The 10,939-nt window shown below is 44.2% G+C and overlaps 1 protein-coding gene across 1 annotated transcript in view; it reads left to right on the forward strand.

Moving 5' to 3' along the window:
- CDS2 (CDP-diacylglycerol synthase 2) overlaps positions 1 to 10,383 on the forward strand; it is a 70,042-nt gene extending 59,659 nt beyond the window's left edge. Inside the window, exons 6-13 of the mRNA XM_004383045.2 lie at positions 1,311 to 1,369; positions 2,637 to 2,719; positions 4,939 to 5,026; positions 5,552 to 5,620; positions 6,522 to 6,674; positions 8,129 to 8,248; positions 8,697 to 8,800; positions 9,060 to 10,383. Of these exons, the coding sequence (XP_004383102.1) occupies positions 1,311 to 1,369; positions 2,637 to 2,719; positions 4,939 to 5,026; positions 5,552 to 5,620; positions 6,522 to 6,674; positions 8,129 to 8,248; positions 8,697 to 8,800; positions 9,060 to 9,192 (809 nt within the window). The 3' untranslated portion in view covers positions 9,193 to 10,383. The remainder of the gene's footprint in view (positions 1 to 1,310; positions 1,370 to 2,636; positions 2,720 to 4,938; positions 5,027 to 5,551; positions 5,621 to 6,521; positions 6,675 to 8,128; positions 8,249 to 8,696; positions 8,801 to 9,059) is intronic.
- The last annotated feature ends 556 nt before the right edge of the window (positions 10,384 to 10,939 follow it).

The raw sequence follows: 10,939 nt of genomic DNA on the forward strand, positions 1-10,939 counted from the left end.
CAATTCCAACACACAACGACCCTGTAGGACAGAGTAAAACTGCCCTATAGGGTTTCCTAGGCTGTAATCTTTATGGAAGCAGACTGCCACATCTTTTTCCTGCAGAGCAGGTGGTGGGTTTGAACTGCTCACCTTTCGGTTGGCAGCAAGCGCTTAACCACTGTACCGCCAGGGCTCCTTTCTTCAGGACAGAGGCTGGCAATTTTTTTTTTAAAGGTCCAGTTAGTAAATATTTTAGGCTTTGGGGCCACATGGTCTGTATCCCAACTACTTGATTCTGCCAGTATAGCAAGAAAGCAGCCGTAGACAATATGTTAATGAATTGGCATGGCTGTGTTCCAGTAAAACTTTATTTAGAAAAACAAAGAGTGGGCCTGGCTGTTGTTTGCTGCAGGGCTTTGAACCCGTTCGGAATAGTTCAGTAATTGCCTACCAGTGTATGCGTTGCATAGCAACCAAATCTGTTGCTGGTTGGATTTTGACCTGAATAGGAAATAGACGGAGCCCTGGTGGCATAGTGGTTAAGAGCTTGGCTGCTAACTGAAAAGTTTGGCAGTTTGAATCCATCAGCTGCTTCTTGGAAACTATGGGGCAGTTCTACTCTGTCCTATAGGGTCTCTAATGAGTGGGAATTGACTCGACAGCAGTGGGTTTGGTTTGGTGTTTTGGTTAGGAAACAAACGGCAGTGCCCTACTCAAAGATGGCAGCCGAACTACGCCGCTTTGAACGTGTGTTGCTCTCCTCAGTCCTGCCAGTAATCCAGTCTTCTATATTAGGCTTCCATATCAGGGATCCATGGGAGAGACTGGATTATTGGCAGGACTGTGGAGAGCGACACACATTCAAAATGGTGTACTTGGCCACCATCTTTGAGCGGGGCACCACTGTTTGTTTCCTACTCGGGTCGAAATCCTACTGGTAACAGATTTGGTTGCTGTGCTGCCCTCGTTTATGTTGGCAGTTACTGAACTGTTCTGAACTGCTTCAAAGCCTTGGTTTGCTGACCCCTGTTACAGGAACAAAACGTTCCTATTAGGCAAACAGTGTCCTAAATTGAGTGCAGTCTGCAAGATTTAAAAAATACTGCCTTCAACGTGTTGATTTTCTTGAAGGAGTCATTTTCTCCTCCTGACTGCTTATTTGGATAACTAGTTTTTCTTCACCTGGGGCTTTGGAATTGTTCACTGGCTAACTGCTGCCAAGAAATTAGCCAAAGGACCCTTAGCACAGCCGAAAGAAATGACTAGGGCAGAGATAAACACAGGATGTGATTCATTTTGTCCTTTCTCCTTCTCCCTCCTCAAACTAGGCTTCTGCATGTTTGTGCTGAGTCTGGTCAAGAAGCATTATCGACTGCAGTTCTACATGGTAAGGGAGATGCATGTGTGTGTGCCAGGATTCTTGGTTTCAATGAAGTTCTGTCCAGAAGCTCAGCAGGCTGCTCATTCTCTCTGTGATAAACTCAGCTCTGGCACTCAGTCAGTTCTGTATGCATCTAGAACCTGGGGCATAAGGGAAGAGCATCCATTTAGTTTGGCAGCTTGCTGTCCACCTAGACCCAGTCTCTGTTACTTAACTGACACCCTAAGCAATCTCTTCACTAGGGCCCTGACAGTGGGCTCCAGGTAAGCCTCAGGTGAAGCTTCAGGTGTTGCCCACAAATATCCTGCCTGATACATCACTCATGTATCAGCCAGGATTCTCCAGAGAAACAGCCAGTGGGAGGTGTGTGTGTCTGTGTGTGCATATTACTAGTTATTTTCACAGTTGCCTTCAACTCTTGGGGAGGGTGGAATATGTGTGTGTGTGTGTGTGTATTCCAGCCAGTAGGCTGGAAACTCAGGCAGAATTTCTATGTTACAGTCTTGAGACAGAATTCCTTTTTCTTTGCGAAATCTCAGTTTCTGCTTTTAAGACCTTTGACTAATTGGAGGAGGCCCACCCGCATTATTGAGGATAATCTCTCTTACTTAGAGTCATCTGATTGTAAATGTTAATCATATCTACAAAATACCTTCTCAGCAACATCTCGACTAGCGTTTGACCAGACGGCTGGGCATCATGGCCAGCCACGTTGACACATAACACGAACCACCACAACTTGGTGCTGATCATTCTGTCCCTCCGTTTGAGAATGTCTGCTGTCTGAGTGCCCCAAAAAACCCGTTTCTGTCAAGTTGATTCCAACTTATAGCGACCCTATAAGAACAGAGTAGAAGTGCCCCATAGGGTTTCTAAGGAGCAGCTGGTGGATTTGAACTGCCGACCTTTTTGGTTAGCAGCCAAACTCTAACCATTGCGCCACCAGGGGCCCTGAGTGCCCCACGTACTCCAAATACTTGTTAAGAAAACGAAAAGTACCCAGGCTTTCAGAGCATGAAAATACTCCCTTAGGAATAGATCTTGCTGTCCTTTTTGGGTGAGTAGGGGCACTTGAGATAGGGAGTTAGCTAGGGGACAAAGTGTTAACTCCCAGAGGCCTAACTGTACGTTTTCACTTCCAGAAAGACAGGCTCAGAAGCAGGTGTTCTGCCTGCTGGTTTCTCTGCAGTTTTCTATTTGGTGTTAACTGTTCTCTGGAGTTATTTTCGGGGTAAATTGGTAGGTAGAGCTTACGGTGTTTCTTCTTTTGCAGTTTGGCTGGACCCATGTAACCTTACTGATCGTTGTGACCCAGTCACACCTTGTTATTCACAATCTGTTTGAAGGAATGATCTGGTGAGTGAGGGTGGTGGTGGAGATTTTTCTTTTATTTAGTGGGTGGTTCTCATGTGCAGATAGGGCTGCCTTAACTTCTAGGCCAGTGGTTCTCACATTGGAGCTGCATCAGAGTCCCCTGTAAGGGTGGTTACAACTTGGATTGCTGGACCCCATCTCTAAATTTCTACTTCAGGAGGTCTGGGGCAGGGCCTGAGAATTTGCATTTCTAACAAGTTTTCAGGTGATTCTGTTCCTGGTCAGGGCTCACACTTTGAGAACCACTGCTGTAGACTAATAGGAAGAGGGATATTTAAAGAACCAAAGACAGTGCAATTGTATGGCAACAGATTTGAAAGCCTAGAGGAAATTTTCATGACTTCCTGGAAAAATGTAAACTAAATTTCATGAAGAAGAAAACTTGAATAGATCAGAAACTACAGAAGAGTTTGGAAAATTGATTAAGAATCCACACCTGGAAAAGGAACCAGGCTCAAATGGGCTAACAGCTGAGTCTTATCTAACCCTTGATACTAAAACCAGCAAGCACAGGGAGGGAAAAACAAGAATGATAAACTGATTTCTCTTATGATTATAGATAAACCATTCTAAATTAAACATTAGCAAATTGAATGTGTCAAAAGAGTAGTATACTGTTACTGAGTAGACTATTCCAGAAATACAAGGGTGGATTCAACAGGAAATCTGTACATTGATGGAAATCAGCAGGGTGACTCAAGAAGCTGAAAGATCTAATGTGAAGAAAAGGCAAAGGCATAGCCTAGTGTATGTGAGAGAGGCACTCGAGCATTGTGTTTAAGATCCTAGACCGTGCCTCTTTTTCCTGTGTTAGAATAGGGGTCTGATTATACCAGCCTCCTGAGGAATGAATACCTTAGTAATTAGTTATAAAGTGCTTAGAACAAAGACTAGCTCCTATAAATGTCAGCTTTAGGCATTATTATATTTAAAACAATTACAGTGGCTGGGGGAGGCATGCACATCTTTCCCTTGCTCTCAGACTTTTTGTTAGGTATTTCTCAAGAGTGGCACGTAGTGGGTACTCATCTTTAGGGCCAGACATACTTGATTCTACAGTGGATAATATTGAAAACTCCAGTTGTTGTGTTTATTTGGGATCAGATTGACAACAGCAACTCTAAAGATGAGACAGGAAGCTTAAGAGGGCAGCGAGGAACAATTTGGGAAAGGAAGGTGAGAATGATCGGACACCTTGGAGAGTGTAGTCAGTGTCCCTGAACTGAACATGTAAAAATTGTTGAATTGGCATATGTTCTGCTTCTTATAGTCTTAACAACAACCACAAAAAACAAAACTCTAGTTACTGGTTTTCATAATCAACCTAGAATAGAAGATGTAATAATAGCCAAGGGAATGTGTTAGAAGCCTTGGTGAAGTCAAATAATGTTATGGGGATTGGGAGGCGAGTGGAGTAAGGAGACTACTGATGCTCTAAACCCCTCCCTTAAACAGGAAGTCAGAAAATACTGCCTAAAGTTGATGAGATTAATGTAGATGATATGAAGCTATAATGTTGTTAGGTACCGTTGAATTGGTTCTGACTCATAGCAGCCTTACGTATAACAAAACAAAAAAAGAGACTGTCAGAGCGGGGAGTGAGGAGAGTGGAGAAACGTCCCGTTTTCACAGTGAGGATGACCAGGTCAGCAGGGGAACAGAGACGAAAGGAGCTGTGTGTTGTGGTTGTGTTCTCAGTGCAGTCCTGGGGAAGGGTAGGACTCACTGGAGCTAGTAAGAAACAAAAAAGGCTAACTAAATCATGAAATAGTCACTAAAATGTATTACGTAGAACTGTAGAGGTAACTACTAGAAGAATAATCAGAAATGATTAAAAGTGGTTATTTTTGAGAATGGAGATGGGGTGGGGGAAAGAATAAAAACTTTTTTGCCATTACTGTTTGAATTTGTATGATCATTTGCCTATATTACTTTATAATGAAAAAAGAGCAAATGACACTTTATAGTATAGATGTCAGCTCCATTTATTCAGTAGTCGTTCAGTGATGACTACAACATTCCAGGTCCTAGGTGCTAGGTTTGGCTTATTTGGTGTTTTATTTCTTTTTAAGTTATTCCTTAATGGGTTACAGGTACTTAATGGGTTATTTTGATATTGAGACCTTCATGTGGCATTGTTTTGTGGCCTTAGAGGTACTGCATCTTGATAGAGTTGATCCTGACTTTGCCTTATTGCCTAGGTTCATCGTTCCCATTTCCTGTGTCATCTGTAATGACATCATGGCCTATATGTTTGGCTTTTTCTTTGGTCGGACCCCGCTCATCAAGGTGAGTGGAGCACCCTAACATGAAATACCCTGGTGAGGGGAGGGTGGTGCTTTCAGTGTCAGCAGATCAGCTTGGGAGGCAGAGAGGAGAGCTAGCTGGTTATGTATTGTGGCCATGTCTTTATATTATCCTGGGGAAAGGCTGGCCCACGAGAGCTAATCATAAATTAATTTTAAGACAAAAGCCAAAGGAAAACATTGACAGCCACTCGGGGAAAAGAAAAAAAGAGCTAGTAAAATATTTTTTCAGACTATATAGGCATACTTTTGAGGCTTTGATCTGGATTTGAGTCTCGTCATTTAATTAATATACTGCTTTTTAGTATTTAAAATATCTGAATGACCAATTGAAACATGAAGGAAACTGTAGGGTATTAGAGAGGGAACAAGGAAAAAAGCCTGGGGGAATTTTTGAAGGTGAGGTGGTTAATAGAATGGGTTTTTTTAATAATAGGTGTTTATAAGTATAGTTTCCAGAGCCAGAGTTACCAAACCCCTTTGCTAAAAACTTGCTTTCTGTCCACAGCTCTCCCCAAAGAAGACCTGGGAAGGCTTCATTGGGGGCTTCTTTGCCACTGTGGTGTTTGGCCTCCTGGTAGGTGGTGGCGCCCACCAGGGTGGGGGAGTGAACGGAGGCCTCACACCCACCATCCAAGGCCTGTCCAGGGCTAGAGAGTGTTTCTTCCTGAGCTCAGGAAGTCTGTCCTGCTGAATTGGTGACCTTGCGCTAAGAGGGGCCCAGCGTGGTGCGCTGTCATCACCAGGGGCAGCACTGGCTGCCCTTCCCCAGCCAGCTTCACACAAGGTCTGATGGTGGAGGAGTAGCAGGAGTGCGCACCTTGCCTTCCCTCATGCCTCAGTGGGGCATGGTGACACTCAGCTGGCAGCGTTCTTGTCCAGACATGTGCTATTTCAAGGGCAGAGAAGGAGTCTAAGGGCTGATGTGCCACTCCAACCCAGGTTCCCCCATGTACACCTTGCCTGGAGGTGGATGATCTTCCAGCCCTACCGGGAGCAGCATTCCCTGCTTCTGATCCCCAGGGCTGTCTAGCTGTCCCATTGTGCTGACCTCCCTGCTTTAATTGCTCTTCAGCCTTCTTCCTCCTGGCTGTCTGCCTCCCACTGTCCCACACCCCTCCGTTTATCATTGGGTTAAGAGATCCTGAGGGAAATGGACTGTAGCTCCACTCCCCCCAAATGGGGAGAAGCTGCTTTACCCACATTCCTTCAAGTCTTCCCTGGATTTTTTTTAGAACTCGGGTGTTTGGGCAAGTATGTGTGTGTTTATCACCTGTGGGACCTCAGTGGGCCATGAACATCTATTTTTATTTATTTATTTTTAAATGGAGGTAAAATACACATGTAGTGAAACATGGGCCTCTGATTGATTACATAGCTGGCAGTTAGGTGCGTGGCACTGTGAGGAACATCCCAAACGCGGGGTCTGCCGGCCAGGCTGGATGGCTAGAACTTGCTCATCTTTTCTTCATCCTCAGTTGTCCTATGTGATGTCCGCGTACAGATGCTTCGTCTGCCCCGTGGAGTACAACAATGACACCAACAGCTTCACTGTGGACTGTGAGCCCTCAGACCTGTTTCGCCTGCAGGAGTACAGCATTCCGGGGGTGATCCAGTCGGTCATTGGCTGGGTATGTGGATGGGATGAATAGCCTCAGGTCCTCTACTGGATAGTGATTACAGAGTGAGAGGCCCCCTCCCATAAGCAAAAACACTTCAAAGCTGTAAGACCTAGGATTAAGGATAATTGCTCAAGCCAGTTCAGGCTGAGGGCTGGAAGAGACCCTTCCTCCCACCTCATATTGTTCAGACTGGTGGTTCTCAATGTGTGCTTTGTTTGTGGGCTCCCAAGGGGGCCTGAGATCCTTTCTAGGGGTTTTCAAAGACGGTATTTTCATACTAGTCCTGTGACATTATTTGCGTTTTTCACTTTGTTGGCATTTGCTGTGATGGTGCAGAAGCTATGGTGGGTAGCGCTGTTGGCCCCCTGAGCAGGTATCGGGGCTGCAGCACCAGACTGTGCTAGAAGTCGCTGGATTCTTCATGCCTCACACTCAGGAAAAAAAAAAACCCGTTTCACTTAAGAATGTCTTTGATGAAATAGTAAAATTATTAATTTTATTAAAGCCTTGACCCTTGAATACACATCTTTTTAATATTTTCTGTAAGGGAATAGAAAACGTGCATAAAATGGAAAGTGTGCTGCCTGCAAGTACAAGGCTGGCCTAAAGGAAAGGCACTTGTGCGGTGGTTTGAATTGTGAGCTGAACCAGCTGCTTTTTTCTAGAAACATAATTTTTACTTGAAAAGACGTGGCAAACTATAGCTGTTCAGACTTAGGTATTTGACATTTTCTCACAAGTGAAGAGAGTGAGCCTGTCACTTCAAGGAAGCAACTGACAGTCATTGTTATCAGTCATAAGTTTGGCTTTTAAGTGAAAATCAGAATTTTAAAAACTTGAGTCTGCTGCTGTGAGCTTGACAACTTCCTAATACTTAGACTTTCCTAGTGAGATCCGTGGGGACAAGGTGATTTTTTTTTTTTTTTTTGACATTATGCAGTCAAACGTGTCTACATATGGAAGATTGTCATAACTCAGTGAACTAGCATGTTTTATACAGTCATGCATGAGTAAAAGATCCATTCACAGTGCTTAATAGTCCAAAGGAGTTTCATGTAGCAGGGTACGAAAACTTCACTGATAGGGTTTCAGATTCCACATTGCACCTAACTTTTAAGAAACTACCACCTGTCAAGTTCTGGTGTAGTGTCAGAAGGATATCTACAGTTATCTGAAAAGATTACTAAAATGCTCTTCCTTTTTCAACTACATAATCCGTGTACGGCTGGCTTTTCTTTAACCAAAGCAACGTATTAGAGCAGATGAAATGCAGAACATCTTCATGTCTGTAGTTGAGCCAGATGTTAGAGATACGCAAAAATGAAAAAGAAAACAAACAAAAAAAAAATCGTCTTCTCGTGCGTGTGTGAGAGAGAAAATATAGTTTCATAAGTGATATATACTAACACGTACTAAGGCTGGGCTTGTGGACGTCTAACTTTTACTTTATTGTATCCTCTCAGAAAACGGTCCGGATGTACCCCTTCCAGATTCACAGCATTGCCCTCTCCACCTTTGCCTCGCTCATCGGCCCCTTTGGAGGGTTCTTTGCAAGTGGATTCAAACGAGCCTTTAAAATCAAAGTAGGAAAACCCTGCTGTCTGTTTTTCTCCTTATCTGCTCCTCCCCCGTCTCACTCTTTCCCTCACCTTCACCCATCTTCTGCCTTTTTCCACCAGCTCCACTCCGTCAACCACCACTCCCTTCAAAATATACCAGGCTATTAACGTGTGTTATTCTTGGCCCATGCACTGAAGTTAGGTAGATTAAATGTAAATGTGTTGTTTCCAAGAAAATTCAATATTTGGATTTTCAGTTATTTGTTAACACAGCTTTCTTTAAAAGAGCGTTTTGTAATTTAACAAGATTGTGTCCTATTATAGTCTCAGCATTGGAATGAATATTTAATTCTCACTTTCTGTTGACCTCAGCTACTCGGGACGGGAACTGGACGTTGGGGTAAGGCTGTTAGGCTGGGGATTGGTCATTGGCTGAGTCCAGGCTCATCGATCCTTTGCTCACCTCTAACAGGACTTTGCCAATACCATTCCCGGCCACGGAGGCATCATGGATCGCTTTGACTGCCAGTACCTGATGGCCACCTTTGTCAACGTGTACATCGCCAGTTTTATCAGGTATAGTGCCTTTCCACCTGAACCAAGTGGATGGAGTTTTAAGTATGGTGAAACTCAAGAATTTTAGCTCTTTCTAAGTTCAAGTGAAAAGCATCCCAAATGTGAATGCAGTTTTCAGTTGTGACTTCTATGGATTCTCTGTGAGCCCCACCGCCCTCCATTAGTTCAGATAATCCAGTGGTCTGAGCAGCCACTTGTTAATCAAGCCCGAGAAGGCGCCGGGCTCCACTCAGTGCTGTTTCTTCCCCTTCTGTTCCAGGGGCCCTAACCCGAGCAAGCTGATTCAGCAGTTCCTGACCCTACGGCCCGACCAGCAGCTCCACATCTTTAACACGCTCAAGTCCCACCTGACTGACAAGGGGATGTTGACAGCCGCCACAGAGGACGAGTAGGGGCCGCCTGGGCCGGGAGAGCAGGAGCAGGACTGAGCAAGGGCCAGGTCTCAGGCAGGCCCAGCTGCTGTGTGACTTAGACAATGACAAGGCTTCAACTCACTTTTTTTTTTTTTTTTTTGGCGGAGAATTTTTTTCATTGTGGGTTAAAAAAATCTGTATATAGAATCTGTGTGTTTATGATTTGGATTGTGAGTGAACTACAGCTTTGAGTTGGGATGAAGTCACAGGTGTAAACAAACCCATTTGGGTTTTTTAAACAAAAGTAACAATCTGGAAGACTGTTGCCCAGCTTGAGAGCATCTGCTTGGTGGTTCTAGCCCCCATCGATTGCACTGTTTCTGGGCCCAATCAGAGAACAGTGATTATCTGTGTCTGACGGGCTTGGGGGACCTGGCTTATCATCTCTGAAGCCGCCCTGCCGGCAGGGGAGAGGTGCGCAGCTCGGATGACTTTGCTGTGCTGGCGAGCTTTCACCCGAGTGCTTCTCTTGTAACCCCTTCCTTGGAGCTCTGAGAGGAAGGCTGCCTTCTGCTAGGTCGAAGGGACGCAGGTTTATTAAGCGTATAAGCATTCTGTCTACACCAAAATCCTGCCGAGTGTAAGCTGTGCTTTATGATATGTTTTCAGCTTACTTCATCACAGACTGAAAGAAGGTTTCAGTTTTTAATTTTTTAAGAAAGCACGAAAAATTATTTATAATAGTCTGGAAAAAACCACACTGTAATATTTCAAATGTCTGCAGTAGAATGTATTGTAACCGAGCCCTTTCCTGCAGGTTTTAGGCTCAAGTGTCTTCCCTAGGCAGTCCAGCTAGCTGTCTGTTCAGAGATGCGGCTGTTGACGTGTGTGCTGTAGACCTGCTGCTGCTGAATCCTTCTTGGGGCTTTCTCATTAGGCAGGGAGCAGAGGGAATTAGCTTCTAGTTATTCATGCATCCTTTGCCCTACCACCCATGTAGCTGCTGTGTTGTGTATACACTACTTCTAAGGTGAGTGTGTGTCTGTGTGTGTTTTACAAATCCCTTGTTTCTTAGTGATTTCAGTTGTGCCATGACTTCACTGAAACCTATGGAAAACCTAACCTGATTAGAGGTTTGACTATTCTGAAAATTAAATGCATAATTTTTATATAATGTGACCAGTTTACATGTAGTTTATATCTTACTGTAGTTGTATCTTTTTTTTTTTTCAACCATGATTTATTTTTTTCCTTCCCTAAATACAGGAGTGTGATTGACTTTAGGAAGACATGGTCTTTGTCAGGGCAGCAAGCAATGGAGTGTAGTTGAACCTGGGGCCCAAATCCATTAAATGATTCCATGCCAGTTAGGGTGTAATGATTTGCTTCAGCACCTTGTCTGTTGTCTGTGTTATTTTTTAAAATCAGCCTTCTTGGCTTCCGGCAGGCTCATGCCCAGAGCACTGAAGTGCCCTGGAGACATTGAACTCACAGGTCACTGTGTGAACATCCACATGCCTGCAGGATTGAAGCGGCTTCTTTCTCTCAACTTTTCCTTCCATTTCAGCTGAGTGGCTTTTCTTTTTCAGGTCCAAGGTCCCCTTAAAAACAAAACAAAACGTGCCCTGGGCACGACACATTTCTCCTTGGGTCCTTCTTTTCTGAGCTGCCTTCTAATTCCACTTTTCCGTGATGCTGGCTGAGTAGGTTCATGTTACTGAAGACAGCTTTGGGGATTGAGTCCTGTCCTGGGCACAGAAAAAATAAGTGCTTTCAGGCCTCTTCT

Source organism: Trichechus manatus, unplaced genomic scaffold (genome assembly GCF_000243295.1).
Source record: "Trichechus manatus latirostris isolate Lorelei unplaced genomic scaffold, TriManLat1.0 scaffold00104, whole genome shotgun sequence".
In the NCBI taxonomy this organism is placed as follows: Eukaryota; Metazoa; Chordata; class Mammalia; order Sirenia; family Trichechidae; genus Trichechus; species Trichechus manatus.